The sequence below is a fragment of the Phascolarctos cinereus genome, unplaced genomic scaffold (genome assembly GCF_003287225.1).
Source record: "Phascolarctos cinereus isolate Bilbo 61053 unplaced genomic scaffold, phaCin_HiC Scaffold_9;HRSCAF=440, whole genome shotgun sequence".
Lineage (NCBI taxonomy): Eukaryota > Metazoa > Chordata > Mammalia > Diprotodontia > Phascolarctidae > Phascolarctos > Phascolarctos cinereus.
The window spans coordinates 85753682-85771360 of record NW_027556402.1 but is presented as its reverse complement, the minus strand read 5'-3'; the positions used below and the strand labels follow the sequence as shown (position 1 = coordinate 85771360).

The 17679-nt window shown below is 38.2% G+C and overlaps 1 protein-coding gene across 2 annotated transcripts; it reads right to left on the bottom strand.

The window, feature by feature from the left end:
* Window positions 1-242: 242 nt before the first annotated feature.
* Window positions 243-15230, bottom strand: CBR4 (carbonyl reductase 4). Of its 2 annotated transcripts, XM_078148102.1 has the most exons (5): window positions 14894-15209; window positions 7088-7209; window positions 6177-6313; window positions 3125-3259; window positions 243-529 (listed from the first exon to the last, which is right to left on the bottom strand). In XM_078148102.1, exons 1-5 carry the CDS (start codon window positions 15032-15034, stop codon window positions 351-353), a joined length of 714 nt encoding a protein of 237 aa, XP_078004228.1. In that variant the 5' UTR covers window positions 15035-15209; the 3' UTR covers window positions 243-350. The 2 variants fall into 2 exon arrangements, with proteins under 2 accessions (XP_078004228.1, XP_078004229.1); XM_078148103.1 differs by lacking the exon at window positions 3125-3259 and having other exon boundaries at window positions 14894-15230.
* Window positions 15231-17679: the final 2449 nt, after the last annotated feature.

Below are 17679 nucleotides of genomic sequence, written 5' to 3'. Positions count from 1 at the left end.
TTGTCTTTGGCTGAAAAAAAAATGCACAGATAACCCAGTAAACGTAATCCTATATATAACTCAGTAAAGGTTTCATCCTTTGGAAAATGCAAATTATGCATTTCATGGCACAAAAGACAACCAAAGAACTGATTTCACACCTGCACAGTGTGGAAAGCGCTACTGATCAAACACTGTCCCTTTAGATCATACTTGATCACATAAACACCATCAAATGAACTTTGAAAATAAGGAATAACAAGTTATTTTATGGGTTTAATTATCATTCATTCAGGTATGAGTCAGTAGTTGCTAACAAAATTAAAAATAATCTTAATTCAAAACACTATTATTACTGAATAGTGCCCACTTTATAAAACAAGCTGTAATCCACCATCAACAATCAGAACATGTCCTGTAATATAAGGAGATTCTAGAAGAAAAACAACAGCCTGTGCTACGTCACTAGGTTCTCCAAATCTCCCAAGCGGAATATTTTTCTTTAACTGTTCTTCTTTCATCCCTTTTGTCATATCTGTGTGGATAAGTCCTTTAAAACAAAAAAAAGAAAGAAATGTTTGTGTTATTTAGTTGAATTGTGTCTACTAAGATATGAATTTAAATTGTACTTAATGAAAATTAATTAGTTCCATATTAGAGAAGTTCAGGAAACCCACAGATTTACATGCTACAAAATAAGCCTATGTCTTTATGACAGCAACAGAATCAGACATGACAAAGATTTGGTGGGCTAACTTGATGCAATTCTTTCGATGCCATAAAAGAAAAAAAAAATCTTCTGATCATAACTGGTTGTGATGTTGTTTGTCTCAACATGGAGAGTTAAAAGTTCATAATGAAGTAACTTAATGAATTAGACAAAACAGTTTCCAAAAACACACGTTCTGAACTGAAGCATCAACTAAAGCAATAATTGTAACTTGACGCACTGCACAACCTAATCTGAACAAAAATGCATACTATGAAAAAGAACAGACTCCAGGAAAGTAAATCTTTATGCAGAACAAAGCTCAGTCTTTATTTAAATAGATTTTAAATACTCATTCCACAGATACATGATTATATCTAAAAAAGAAATCAGAAAGCAGTAAGGATCTTATAAAATTAGAATGGGCCTTTACATATGGGAACACTAAATAATTCTTAACAAAATGACTTCATTTCTTTTTGTTGTTGTTGTTTTGTTGTGTTTGTACTTTGTTCTCTAAGAAGCCCATGACATCAAGCAGATGATGACGACTTGCAACTGACTTTGCTTTTAGTGAGGGAGGGCTGTGCAAGGTCACCAGCTTTACTTTCTCCTCCAGAGTCATCTGGGTCCAGTGGCCAGATATTCATCAGGACAACTGGAACTGGCCCAGGATGCAATGGGAGACCCTGAGTGAGGCAACGCCCATTCAGTGAATAGGCCTCTTTAAGAAGTGAGTCAAGGGATGGCCCTTTTAATAAAACAAACAAACAAACAAAAAAACTGGGAGAGGAAGACCCTCAGCTACTTTCCTAATCAAATCCCATGTTTTGTCTTTTTCTTTTCTTTGTTTTGGTCATTAGGCAATGGGGTTAAGTGACTTGCCCATGGTCACACAGCTAGTAAGTGTTATGTGTCTGAGGCCAAATTTGAACTCAGGTCCTCCTGAATCCAGAGCCGGTGGTCTATCCACTGAGCCACCTGGCTGCCCCTCAAATCCCATGTTTTGTACAGAACTTCTTGGTACTCAGCAATATTAGTATTATAAAATATGCAACAAATATTAGGGAACGATCTCCAGAGAACCCACTAACCTCCTGAGATCATAGAAGATGTTCTTAGAGTAGCAGAGAAAAGCATATAATGGATTTATAATTAGTCAATTTTTAGTAAATAATAATTCACGTTCATATCGATTTCCCCAAAATTTCAAAAAACAATAATACAGTTAATTTATAACAGCCAATAATCCACAATCACTCATTTGTCTGAAGTGTAATATTATATATGACTTTGGGTAAATTTTTTTTGTTGATTCTATTTTGTCTAATCTAATCCTAAAATCAGCTTGATTTCAGAAGTACACATAAACCTTCCTGTTTAGGATAATGCAATGAAGGCAGTACCAAGATGGTAGCAATGCATCTACTGAATGAGCTCACTTATAAAGACTAATCATTCTGACCCATTACTCACTAAATAATATACATTCGGATTAACCCAATAGAAACATATATAAAAATTAGGGAACTCTACCCCACAAACACAACATTTCAAATAATCTCTTATGGCCTACCAGTTTAACAACTAAAATGCTATCCTGAGTACTAGTTTCACTCTTCAATCTTAAACCTTTAAGGAATGGTTGAATTCCTTAATTCCTACAGGAAAAGTAGTACAAGTCTATTCCCTCATACTAATCTAATCAGTGGGTAAAACAATAGCTGTCCTATACATCTGATACACTCAATATCAACTATCTTTAGTAGTTGAGAACAAAATATTTTTGACTAAGTGACACAATTACACTGAAATATCAACTTCCATCAAAAGTTTAATCTTTTACCAATCTTTGTATACTTCCTAATAAGCCATAAAAAGGACTTTTTATAAGTTATATTATCTTTACAGTCATCAATACAGTACAGTCAATACAGAAGAATAAGCATTTTAAAAAGAAAGTATTAGTAGAAAAAAGAAAGAAACTGAGAGGTCTAATAAAAAAAAAATCAGTAGGGCAGCTAGGTGGCACAGTGGATACAGCACCGACCCTGGATTCAGGAGAACCTGAGTTCAAATCTGGCCTCAGACACATAACACTTACTAGCCGTGTGACCCTGGGCAAGTCACTTAACCCCACTGCCTTACCAACAAAAAAAAAAATCAGATGTCCAGTACCTGGAAAACTGAGAGCAGACAAAAATCAAGACAAAAACAAAAGAACCTATATATTTTCATGCCATAAAAATAAATCTGAAGGAGACTCTATTTATCAGCATCACTTCCTAGAAACATAGAACATTCCTCCAAAGATTAAAAAAAAATGACTGAAAGAAAAAAGGTACAAGGTATTTTTCTTCCCATTACCATTTGTGTGTGTGTGTGTGTGTGTGTGTGTGTGTGTGTGTGTGTGATATCCATAAAACTTACACTGACCTGGGGCAATGACATTCACTCGAATTTTCTTTCTTGCTACTTCTTTAGCAAGAGAACGAGAGAAACCAACTAATCCTCCTTTGCTAGCACTGTAAACACATTGGCCAGGATTTCCTTTTAAACCAACAACACTTCCTGCACAAACAGAAAGAAAATATTTTTTAAAAATTAATGATTCATTTGTCAATTCAGTTAACCTACAAGTGGAAAACTTCAGAATTTTTAGAGTATCTTTAACATTTAGAAATCCTAATACTTTTCCCATTAGGAATAGTATTAACTGAGAGTCCAATTCAGCTCTAAAGTAAATATTGGCAGCTCTATTGGGCCAATACTTTACTTGCTAAGCTCATGTTTACTCTCATGGTTTCACTTATTAGCTGACTGCAAGGACAACAGAGACCACAAAGCTACAGCTGACAGTAAACGACTTCCATGGAGACAGAGGTTGACAAAAAGATAGCTCTGCCTTTTAGCAGAACCTAAGGGAATAACTGGCCAATCACTTTAAGCCAAATACTATTAGCTCTCTTGTTAAGTCTCTCAGTATGCTGGAATGGAAAAAGCACTGCCTTGGAGGGGGAGGATGTTAACAACCTTAAGCAAGCTACTTAACTTTCTAGGTCTCAGTGTGTCTTCATCTGTAAAATGAAGGATTGAATCAGATGACCCTAAGGTCTTTCCCAGTTCTATGTCTATGGCCCTACAATCCTTGAGGCCAAAAAAGGAGAAATGTGGGAAAATATGAGAAAACAATTAGTTGAACTGAAGGACAATAAAAATAAAAGAACCAAAGAGTAGTGTTTTAATGAATCAGTATCAACCAAGAAGGAACTACGTAACCGCTCTTCCTATGTCCTAGACCTGTCCTATTTAAGATTGAACAGGTGGGAGGAATAGATAATAAACTGGGCAACATAATCAAGTTCTAAAATATCTGCAAAGAACAAAGCTCCAAACCTAATAAGACGAAATTTAATACACAGAAATATTAAAGTCTTACACTTAGGTTCAAAAACATCAGCTATGTAAGTACGTTGCTTAGACAACAGACTGTGTGAAAAAAGACTTGAGAAAAAGTTGCAGTGAATTTTAAGCTTAATGCGGGGCACCAATGTATGGATAATGGAGGTTTGAAAGAAGGAAAAGAACTGGGCTACAGAGATTTGATTCAAAAGGTAAAAGAAGGCTACTCGTAAGTGCTGTCTCTAAGTACAAAGTGCTGACACAATAAAAATTCTAGGAAGGACAGCCTGGGGTAGATAGATGTGAAAGACTGGATGATTAACTAATTGTATGTTCATACTAGCAACTGTCTTGTCATTTTGGTAGCGTAGAAACTTCCTACAAAAACCCATGTTCATATAGCAGTGTTACCAGAGGCAAGATTCAAACCCAGGTTTTCTTGACAGGAAGGAAGGAAGGGACAATAGATTTATTAAGTATCTATTATGCCAAGCACTTTACAGATACCTCATCTGATACAACAACCCTGGGAGGTCGGTACTATTATCACCCCCATTTTACAGCTGAGAAAAACAAGGCAGACAAGTTAAATGGATCACCAGGATCACATAGGAACTAAGTACTGATGCCAAATTTGAACTCAGATTTCCCTGACTTCAGACCCAGTGCTATCTACTGTTATACCTTTCTTTCTTAATTATAATATTTAATTGTTTAATTAAAATGCCTTTAATTATAAAATTAAAGAAGTTTTAATGCATCTGGAATTCTAGATGTAGAAACTGGCTTATATCAACATAAAAATCTCAGTTTGGATTGGTTAATATGAGTTCATTAAGCTTTTGTTCAGGTTGTTTTGGTCAGATCTGTCATTTCATTAATGTTTGGAACTCCTGGTAAGGAAATTCCCTCTAACAGTGCAGATCAGCAATCCATTTGCAAATTAAAGTCTCAGAGAATGGTTCACGGTGACTGACAGGTTAAATGACAGGCCGATGGTCGCACAGCCAAGACATGTCAAGAGATAGGAAATCTGAATTATATATTTTTAAGAAATGCAGTATATTTTAAGAAGAAGCAATTACTTCCAAGGACCTATTATAACTTGTATTGCCTATCAGGGTCTCCAGATGATCTGGTTTATTTGGATATGAAGGATTTATTTCAACTGTATATATATCTATATAGACAGATCTTTCTAAAGCAAAGGCAGAAAACATGTTTTTCTATCCAGAGTCACTAATCACAGAAAATGGTCCAAGGGCCAAGGAAAAAGGAAACCTAACCTTTATTATTTGACATTTATTCACCTACCACTGATTAGGTGCCTATTATTTAAAGTACTAGTAAATGCTGAAGGAGAGAAAAAGAAAACTAATGAGAAGAAAAAATATAAAATGTCCCAATCACCAAAATCTAATATTAATAGAAAATTTAAAAATTCCATTCAATAAAAACAACAAATTATATTATTTCATTTCTGGCCTATAAGCTCCTTGAGGGAACATACTATATTAATCATTATGTTAATCTTTGTATTCCCCAGTCCCTTATTATACAAATCAGTTGTCTAATAAATATTTGTCCGTGTTTTTGTTTTTGCAAATACTATGCCTAGGACAGGAACTGAGATAGGATATAATAGGAACAGAGTAGGGAGAGATCACAGGATCAGAGATTAGAGCTGCGCTAAGACTTTCGGAACACCTATGAGAAGGGCATTACTATTTTTTTTTACAACTGTCAAGGTAATAGCATTTCAAAGCCCACACATTGTTGGATTTGGGTTATTAATTTGTGTTCATGATATTCCTGCTTGATAACTTGCCCCATACACTAGAAGTTTCTCACTACCATTATAACGTAAAAAAAGGTGCTCTCTGAACAATATTACCTTTTATTTGTATTTTGAAATAGTCTAAAAACGACCTACAAATCTTATACTATTAATTTATCAAACTTCTACTTGCATAAAGAGTACAAAAATGAGCTTTAGGCCTAACTATGTAAAAATTTACTTCAAATCAAAGGGGTGAGGATTCAAACTTTCTTGTAATGTGTGGTATTTCAAAATGAATAAGCCCACCTATATTAACAATAGAGCCTCCCTGTTGTTGAATCATATTCTTCAAAGCAGCTTTACATGTTAGCATGGATCCTAAGAGGTTAGTGTGAAGTTGGGATATCATATCTTCAGTTTTTGTTCTTAGTAATAAGGCATCCCTAAAAAGAACAAGAGACAAAATTTTTCTGTAAAATATGATTCACTCAGGGTTTATAACTCTCAAATAAGAGCTTCCAATGTTGGTCATCTAGATAGTATAGCTAGAACTTGATTACATTACCCTGTAGAGAGAGGAAGAAAAGAGGAAACAAGCTTCTATTAAGTACCTACTATGTGCCATGCACTGTGCTAAGCACTGATGATACAAATAAGAATAAGACAGTCCCTTCTCCCAAGGAGCTTACAATCTAGAGGGGAGATCTACACAAAAGGAAACTGAAAAGGGCAGGGGTGCAAAACACCAGAAGGTACTCAGCTGGGACTGAGGAAAATGATGGTGGAATCAAGTCAGGCAGAGCAGCTGGTAACAAATGAAGAGATGGCTGACACTTTGAGCCCTCTAGAAAGGGAGGCTATTGTTCCACCCTGCAGCCTTCCAATCAGAGGGGCCAAAGCAACTGAGTGTATCAACAGGGTGTGAGTAGCCAAGCTGAAACAATCTCCATGATGATCAGTTTCCTGGTGATGATTATTATTATTATTATCCTGATGATGAGTTTATTCTAGGCAGGGCATGCCGAAGGTGATGGTGGAACAGAAGCCAAACTGAGCAACTGACAACAAATGATCAACATGGATAATCAAAATTTCACTATGTCAACATTCAAAGTTTTGAATTAGATGTACTGTTAATTCAAAATCAAACTTATGTTAAATGTACAAATAACATGTACCAAGCACATATTAGATTCTGAAAGAAATCAAAGACTAACCTGTTTATGCCAGCTGCATTTACCAAAAAATTAACACGACCTAATTTTTTCTCCATCTCTGCAAATGCACTTTGAATGTCTTGCTCTTTAGCAACATCACAGCGAAGAGCCAAGTGATTTCCTACACAAACATAAAGTGACATTTTGAAGATAACATTCTGTAGTTTTGAAGTATTTCAATGTTTTTAAAAGGGAAACTCTTAAAGGTACCACTATCCACGGTCTCTGCTTCATCATAAGGCATATTTTTAAAAGATATGGTACTTTCTGGTAAACTAAGAGATCATTAAAGTTAATTTTATAATCTTAGCTAATTAGACATCTTGGTTCCATTGTACTCAACTTATAACAATTATTATTACTACTTTTATATTCTGTATCATAATATTTTAATGTATAAGCTAGATTTTTCTAAATTTATGTCTAGTTCCACCAAGTGATGCTAAAAGTACTCATTTAGATCCTGGAGGAACCAATTGAGACACTACTCTGCCCTCATGAAACTTATCTTAGCGTTGTTGGTAATAAGCTTGGGGAGAATTTAGGTAAATAATTTACTCAAAAAATTCCAACCAATTAAAAAATTCTCTTTTACATACTAAAAATGGAGTTTAAGGGCAACAAAAATGACTCAACATATCAAAATGTAATAGTTATTTTTGAATTTCCCATACTCAGTTAAAGAATTTAGGACCACCTCCTGTACTTCAGTCCTACGTCTCTAGCCGTTAACCTACCGGACTGAAGTTTCAGCTGGACGTGAGACAAATCTCAAACTTAAAATATCCAAAGCAGAACTCAATGTCTTTCTCCCTCTAAACTCACCCCTCTTCCAGACTTCCCTATTTCTACTGAAGGCATCATCCTTCTTGTGCCACAGCTTTGTGATCAGTATTCTACTCAACTCCTCATTCTCCCTCTTCCCCCGTATTCAGTCTGCTGTCAAATTTTGCTGTTTCTACATCCACAACATCTTTTACATCCAACCCCCTCCTCCTTAATCACATGATCAACACCTTAGTTCAGGCTATTACACCTGTCCCTTGGATTGCTACAACAGCCTAAGTGGTCTCCCTGCCTTGAATCTCTCCCTACTACAGTACATCCTCCACACTATGGCCAAGGTAACTTCCCTTAAGCCCCAAAGATCAGGCCTCTGGTAAGGTGACCCCCAACTCTACTATTCGCATGGCTCCACAGCATCTCTGCAATCAGCAAACTCCTGTGTAATTTCTATAGCCTTTTATAACATGGTCCCAACATATCTTTCCAGCCTTATTGTACATTACTCTTGGGCACTTAAATCCAGCCAAACTGGCTTCTCTCTGTTCTTCACACGTGAGGTTCTCCTCTATCTCTATACTGGCTAGCCCCCATGCCTAGGAGGCCCTCCTTCCTTACCTCACCACCTTCTTCATGAAGCTTTTCCTGATTCCCTCAAACTGCCAGTGCCCTCTCTCCCTAATTACCTATTTATTCTGTATATATTTATCTATGTACTTGCTATCTCCCCATTAGAATGTAGGGGCCTTGAAAAGTAATTGTTTCATTCTTGTCTTTGTATCCCCAGTACTTATAAGACAAAATATAGTAGTCAAAAAATTAACTGACAAAATAAAAAGAAGTCAATTGACTGACTGATTGGACCATTATAGGCCATAGATGCTGCTGGGTACTTGTTTCAAGGCAACGAGTGAATATCTCAAAATATCATTTAATTGAATAAATACTGTTTTATGACTAAGGAAACACATAACAAAAAGCTACAAATTCAGCAATACTTTCAAATGAGTTTGTAGTTTGTTCATTATTCACCACGACGGCATCTACATGTTTTACAGACAGCAATACATACATGTGCAAGAAATAGTATTTATTTAGTCTTACAGAAGGTCTGTTTACTTATTTATTATGCTGAATTGCAGTGACTATTTTGTTGAAAACAAAGGTCAATATGACATTGCCAATCTTTTCATTTAAAGATGAGGAAACTGTGGCTCTGAGATATACCATATTTTGCCCCAAGTCAAAGGTAAAGTTGAGACTAAAGTCCAGTCTTCATCCTCCCCAGTTCCCTGGATCATTCTCTACACCTACTTCTGTGCTCTCTCTCTCTCTCTCCCTCTTGCCACCATATTCTCCCAGGATCCTCTTGCGGCTACCTTCCCTCCACCCACATTCCACATGCCCGCTCTTCACCAATCTTATCTCTCCTTTCCTACCAAAATGTATCTCTTTGGAGAAGCCATCATCTCACTTAGCAGTCAAAATAACTAGATAAACTAAACCCCATTAGTCCATAAACTAGACTGCTCTTGGCTTAATTCATCCTCACTCAAGATGTCAGCATTTTAATTGGGGACAGCGAGGTGGTGCAGTGGATAGAGCATCAAGCCTGGAATCAGGAAGACCTGAGTTCAAATCTAGTCTAAGATACTTACTAGCTGTGTGACCCTGGAGAAGTAATTTTATTCTGTTTGCCTCAGTTTCCTCATCTATCAAATGAGCTGTAGAAGGAAATGGCAAACCACTCCAGTATCTTTGCCAAGAAAATCACAAAAGTGGTGACAAAGAGTAAGACATGATTAAAACAAGCAGACAACAACCACCTAAATATTCAACTAAAGACCAGCTTACCATGGCTTTCTGTCTTTTCTTCTTTTTTACTCTGTTTCTCTCTGCCTCTTTCTTGGTCATGCATATGTCTCTACCTGTTTGTCTATGCCTTTCACTCTCATTTTTTCTTCACTAATCTTTCAAATGTCTTTTGTGTCTGTCTCTATTTAGCCTGGAGGAGAAAAGACTTAAGATGGACATAAGAGCTATCTTCAAGAATCTAAGGGCTGGGGGCAGCTAGGTGGTGCAGTGGATAGACCACTGGCCCTGAAATCAGGAGGACCTGAGTTCAAATCTGATATTAGACCAAACCACTTGACACTTACTAGCTGTGTGACCCTGGGCAAGTCATTTCACTCCAATTGCCTAAAAATTTAAAAAAAAAAAAAGAATCTAAAGGACTGGTCATGGTTGAGAGAGGGAGGGACTGGAGTTGTTTTGCCTGGCTCCAGCAAGCAGAACCAGGAGTAATAATCAGAATCATAACTCACATTTATAAAGAGCTTTACAGCTTACATGCATTATCTCTCCGAGCAACGTGTGGAAGTTTTTGGGAGACAGATTTTGGCTAGAAATAAAGAGGTCTTTTAAGCTTGCTTGGGTTGTTGTAGAGGGGGTTTCTGTTCAGATAGGGGATAAACTGGATTACCTCTGCGGTCCTTGCCAACTTGGAGATTTCCTAGCTCTAGCACACTCTTCCCCCCTCCTGTCTCTTCAGATGGCCACATCGGTCAATAAACACTTCAATACAGCAAACACTAATTTTGTACGCGACATTGAAGTTGACATGACAATACAAAAAGGTCTATACACAAATTTCACCTAGGTTCTCCAAGCTCCAACCACATTGGATTCCTCGGTGTCTTGAAGAAAAGGAAACGAGCACTTTTGTCTATGTGTCAGGCATCATGTTAAGAGCTTTAAAAATATTATTTCATTTGATTCCCACAATCTACCTAGGAGTTAAGTGTTACTGTTACCCCCATTTTACAGTGGGAGAAACTAAGGCAGAGGCTAAGTGACCTGTCTAGGGTCACACTGCTAGTAAGTGTGATTTGACTCAGATCTTTCTGATTCTCTATCCACTGCTTCATCATGTGACTCTAAAAACAACTAGTACTTTTCTGCCATGTTTTGGTCATGCTAATTCCTATATCTAGAATAGATGGCTTCCCTTCCCCCTTAAATTTCTCCCTATTCTTTAAAACCTGATTCAATTGTCCTTATGTAGAAACCACCTTCTACATGAAGTCTTCCATGATTTCCCTCTTTTCTTTATTTAAAAAAAATTACCATTATTATTTTCTACCCTACATTTTCTTTTTCAATTTTTTTAATTTTTCTTGTTACACTTAAAAATTTGAGTTCCAAATTTTCTCTCTCTCTCCCTCACCCTCCCCCCAAAACAGTGAGCAATTTGATATACACTGTACATGTTCAATCATGCAAAAAATTACCATATTCAATATGTTGTGAAAGAAGATACAGACCCAAAGGAAAAAAAAATTAGGAAAAAATACAGAAAGTGAAAAATAGTTTGCTTTTATCTGCATTCTGACTCCATCAGTTCTTTCTTTAGAGGTGGACAGCATTTTTCACCATTAGTCCTTTGGAACTGTCTCAGATCATTGTATTACTGAGAAGAGCTAAGTCATCCACTGTTGATCATCATATGCTATTGCTATATACAATATTCTCTTGGTTCTGCTCACTTTACTTTGCATCAGTTCATATAAGTCTTTCTAGGCTTTTCTGAAATCTGCTTACTCATCATTTTTTATAGCGGGAATATTCCATGACAATCACATATCACAACTTGTTCAGCCATTCCCCAATTGGCAACCACTCAATTTCTAACTTTTTGCCACTACAAAAAGAGCCGCTATAAATATTTTTGTACAAATACGTCCATTCTCTCCCCAGCCCCCCCCCATTTTTAAATCTCTGGGATTCAGACCTATTAGTGGTACTTCTAAAACAAAGGGTATGCACAATTTGACTACCCTTTGGGCATTGTTCCAAATTGCTCTCCAGAATGGTTGGATCAGTTCACAACTCTACCAATAGTGAATTAGGGTCTCAATTTCCCTACATCTCCTCCAACATTTATTATTTTCCTTTTCTGTCATATTAGTCAATGTGGTAAGGGTGAGGTGGTAGCACAGAGGTGTTTTAATTTGCATTTCTTTAATCAATACTGATTTAGAGCATTTTTTCATATGACTATAGATAGCTTTGATTTCTTCATTTGAAAACTGTCTGGTCATATCCTTTGACCACTTATCAATTGGGGAATGACTTGTATTCTTATAAATTTGAATCAGTTCTCTATGTTTTTGAGAAATGAGGCCTTTATCCAAGACACTTGCTATAAAAATTATTTTCTAGCTTTTTGCTTTCCTTCTAATCTTGAGTCCATTGTTTTTGTTTGTGTAAAGCATTTTAAATCAAAATTGTCCATTTTATATCTAGTAATGCTCTCTATTTCACCTGGTCATAAATTCTTCCCTTCTCCATTGATCTGACAGGTAAACTATTCCTTGTTCTCCTAATTTGCTTATGGTATCACACTTTATGTTTTAATCATGCACCCACTTTGATCTTATCTTGGTATATGGTAAACCTAGTTTCTGCCATACCGCTTTCCAGTTTTCCCAGAAGTTTTTGTCAAGTAGTGAGTTACTATCCCCAAAACTGGGGTCTTTGGTTTTATCAAACACTGTATTATTATGGTCATTTACTGCGGAATCTTGTGTACCTAATCTATTCCACTGATCTACCATTCTTATGTCTTAGCTAATACCAGATAGTTTTGATGATTACTGCTTTATAATATAGTCTGAGATCTGCTACAGGTAGGCCACTTTCCTTTACATTTGTTTTCATTAATTCCCTTGATGTTCTTGATCTTTTGTTCTTCCAGATAAATTCTGTTTTTATTTTTTCTAGCTCTACAATTTTTTGGTAGTTTGGTATGGTACAGATCTTGATTTCCCTCTTAAAACTGACACATCATACTATTTTTCATCTCTAATATAATTACCATACATTACAGTGTACCCTATTAATCTTTGGGCCAATTTTATTCCCCTTCTAAACTTTGTGAGGGCAGGGCCTATACAGTAATTACAGTATAATGGAAAGAACTCTGGACTTAAATTCTGGAGATCTGGGGAGGAACCCTGATTCTGATTTTTATTAGCTGTGTGACCTAGAGTAAATCACTCAATCTTTAGGGGCCTCAATTTACATATCTTCTTACTATCTTGCACTATCTTCACATAAGATATATATGTATTGTGAGTAAAGCACCAAAAGTACAAAATGAATTAGCAGTTAAAATCTGAACTTCTCTCGCTATAAATACTCTGTGAATGTTACAATCACAGAATGTAGAGGTACAAGGGTCTGTACAGATTATCTTCAACCAGATGAAAGAGGTCCAGAATAACAGTTAGTAGCAGTCAAGCTATGAACACAGTTCTTACCTCCAAATCTAATTACACTTTCTATTACACTGCCTTGATGAACAGCTAACATGCTGTTATTGACTAGATTTACATTTGAGGAAACTGAGGCAGATAGCAGTTACGTGACTTACCCAGGGTCACCCAGCTAAATGTCTGAAGCAATATTTGAACTCAGGTCTTCCTGACTCAAGGTTCCTGACCCTGTGCATTAGGCCACCTAGCTGCCCCTATTACTACACCAACCTGACTCTCTCAAGTGTTGAAATGGCAAATTGTATCCTCTAAATCAGGGGTAGGGAAACCTTCTGACCTGAGGCCACATGTGGCCTTCTAGGTCCTTTGGTGCAGCCTTCAAAAGGGAATCCAAGCTTTATAGAACAGATCCTTTTATTATGGGGATTTCTTCTGTGAAGTTTGGATTCAGTCAAACTGCCAAATCTGAGGACCTAGAGGGCCACATGTGGCCTCCAGGTCACAGATTTCCCCCCTCCTGCTCTAAATACATCTCCCTCTCCACTCTCTAAACTGTCGCACTGATTTCACAGGAAGGATTCCCCAACAGTGATGAATGTAAGCTCCCTGACCGCACTAGGTGGGTCATTTTTTATTATTTCTATATCCCCAACTCTGAGCACAGTGCCTTCAATTCAAAAAGGACATATCAAACTTACTATATGCCAGGCCCTGTGGTTGGCTCCTAAAATGAGATGATAAAAATGAAAATAATCCCTGCCTTCAAAGGAGCTCAGGATCCAAGCTGAACTGCCTCTGGTGGTCCCTGAGCTGAACTGTGAAGGGAACTAGGGATTCCAAGAATAGATAAGGGGAAAAACACTGCTGGCAGAGAATACAACCTGTGCAAAAGGGTGGAAGCAGGGGAGGGCACATGGCTGAATGAGGTTCACCACTTCCAATGGAAACCCCTCTGGAAAGAAAAGTTGAAGCCCGATTATGAAAAGCTTTAAATGAGAAACAGAAAAATAAGAAAAGTTTGTATTTTATCGTAGAAGCTCTTACGAGCCGCTTGAGTTTCCTGTGCAGAAGAGTGACCTGTGCTTCAGGGGCATCAATTTGGCAGCTGTGTAGGGAAGAAGGAAAAAAAGCTAGATGCTGGGAGACCAACCAGGAAGCTATTATAACAGTCCAGGAAAGAGAAGGTAAGGGTCTGAATCAAGGCAGTTGTGGTCTGGATGGAGGAGACATCTTTCCTGCTCCTTTTTGTGTGTTGTTTCCGTTTTATATTGTAAGCTCCTTGAGGGCCGGGATTGTCTTTCAATTAACTGGATCCCTAGGGCTTAGCACAGTACCTGGCACTTTGTTGGCATTTAATGTTTATTGGATCGAACCCCAGAGATGTTCTGGACAAGACTCGGACTGGTTGTGGGGGAAAGAGGTGAAGAAGAGGGAAGAGAACAGGACCTGTGTCTTGATTGTAATAACGGAAAGAGTTCTGGAATCAAAAGATGAGTCCAAGGGCGCAGGTATGGGAGGAGGGCAGCCTCTTCCAGAAAAAGAGGTATGTTTGTTACAGGAGGTAAATGACCAGCCTACACAGTAGGCGCTTCATTATCACATGGTGCATAAGAAGTCCAGGGCAGGAGGGCGGGGCAGCCTGGGGTCAGAGGTCAGGAGGTGAAGCGCGACCAGTTAGTTGTACGCCCCGCCCTCTCTGCCCTCGGGCGCGTGACCCACGTGCACTCAGCCCCCACCATACCTACCCCCCGAGGTTCCTAGCGGCGGCTTTGGCGACCTCCAAGTCCCTGCTCGCGATTGCCAGCCGGTACCCCTTCTCAGCCATTAACTGGGCCACCGCCTTGCCGATGCCCCGAGAGCCGCCGAAAACGACACCAACCTTCTCCATGGAGGGCTGAGCTGACCAGAACTGAGCCAAACGGAGGGAAGGAGGCAGAGCTCCGGAGCGCTGGGCGGCCCCAGGAGGGAGAGCAGCGAATGAAAAGTCAAAAGCAAGGTCAAGGCCCCACCCTTACGTCAGCGCGATGACGTTGTCTCCGCCGTGCTCCCGCTTCCTACATGCATACGGGCTCGGGTCTAATAAGACTTCTCCAAGGTGGAGAAGGAAGCGGCCCTGCTAGGAGAAAGGGACTGCGCTGCATGCCGGGACATGTAGTCAAGCTGGGGGCGAGAGCGTGGCATGATGGGATGTGTAGTCTTTTATCTGGGGCGGGGCGGGGCGGGGCGGGGCAGGGCATCAATTCTTGTCGTTAGGGAGCTAGAGCCGAGTTTGGAAGCAGTGACCGGAAGCTGCTACTATGAAAGTAAACGTAGGGTTTCCCCATCTTTAGCCTCGCAGGCACTATACTGAGATGACCATGACCTCATTCAGAGGGGAAGAAGTTGTCGCTGCTATCAGTTGTAGAGCACTGGGCACACTCCCTGGCACAGAGAAAACGCTATATATGTCCCCATAATAACTATCATAATCATAGATATCATTATCCAAATTCCACAGCGAATTTGACCTTTTCCCCAAGAATTTGAAGCACCCTTTTCTGAACTTCAGTTTCCTCATCTGTAAAACGAGGATAAAAGTTTTCACCTTTTGAAGAACAAAGTTGCTGTGAGGAAGGCATCTGTAAAACAGCAAACAATATGAATGTGAATTATTTATTTATCTATTTTAACAAGTCATCATCTGCTATGTCAATAATACAGACCAAAAGGGATAAGAACATGCACCAGGATTAAAATAAATGTCCAGAAGTAGAAAGGTCAGGAGTAAGAAACCTGAACTTGTGGCCAGCAGAGATAATGATTCAAATCCTGTCTCTGATGCTTAACTTTAATTTTAACTAAGTGACAAATACATATGAATATTATATATATACACACATGTATATATAGTATTGCATTATATCATGTATATTATATAATAGTACTTATGTGTATTATATAAAAAATACAATAGTACTTATGTGTCTTATATAAAAATACAATAGTACTTATGTCTTAAAGATGTATAATATATAATATATAATGCATATTATATGTATGTCATAATCATATATACATATACTATATTTGTAACTTAATTAAAATTAAAGTTATTAAGTGTCAGAGACAGGATTTGAACCTCTATTTCTGCTGATCGCATATGTACACACATACACATTTGTTGTAGGTGGGACAGTGGATAGAGCACTATGCCTGGAATCAGAAAGATTAGAGTTCAAATTTGACTTCAGACACTCACTAGCCGTGTGAACCTGGGCAAGTCAATCCCTGGCTGCATAAAATTGGAGAAGGAAATGGCAAACTGCTCCAGTATCTTTGCCAAGAAAACTCCATGGACAGTTGGCCCACAGGGTCATGAAGAGTCAGACAACTGAACAACATACATATATACAGACATACATGTGTGTCCATACATACGTACATATACATGTGTGTATAAAAATACCTACCTCTGTAACGTGAGCTAATAGTACTCTCAGGATTGTTGTGAGAAAAGCTTTGAAACCTTAAAGTAGGGATTCTTACCCTTCTTTGTGCCCTGCTTTGGCATTCTTGCAAAAGCTATAGATCCTACTGTCAGAACATTGTACCAAACAAAATACATAGGATTTTGGTTATCTTGTAATGCAGTTTTTATATTTTTTTTTTAAGTTCATAGACCTCCAGGTCAAAAACTCCTGCCTTAAAGAATTATGGAAATATTAGTTATTGTTTTATTTCTTTTCCAAAGGTCCAATTCCTGCTCCCAAGGCATTTACAGCAAGATTAGGAACATATTCTATCTAATGTTTAAGAGAGAATACCAGTTAGAAAGTAAAAGTGCTGAATATGTGTTTCACAGATAACACCATTTGTTGGGTAGGAGAACACAGGAGTGCTCCTAACACTAACAGGTATTCTAGCACAGGTTCACTTTTGGCAACTTCGGAGGATTAAGTAAGCTTACTTTATTCTAGTCTAGTCTTCTCAATAGGGTTGCTGATACTGGGAGCGCCAACTCCTGCAGCATTTCCTGAGCACACTTTTCTCAGGAGCCAGTGAGAATAGGAGTACAACTCCTCATCCCCAAAGCCCCAGTGGGGGCTGGTTGAGGTAAACACAGATTCCGCCCAAGTCTTGATGAGGAGGGCTGACCAAGCAGGTACATTCATTCTTCCATGTATTACCCAAATCCCAAAATGGGGTCCCCCCTCACTGACCAGTGCCCATTTGCTTTATAGGGCAGCAGACAAAGCATCTTGCCAACATTAAGCCCACAAGTTAACTTTAGCAATATCATGATCTAGCACAGCACAAGCATGCATCATGTTATCCCTATATCTCACAATGCAAGCATGGTGGAGATGGTTTCAACCATAATTCGTGGGAAATATCTAGGATCCTAAAACTATTATCTAAAAAGAATAACAAAATCTTTACTCACACTAAAATTCACCTTACTTACAATATACAGTACAGAATAGCAGCAATTTTCTACTCAATAAGTAAGCCCCCATATTCATCATCCTTCAAGCAGGCAATGTTTCATAGAAG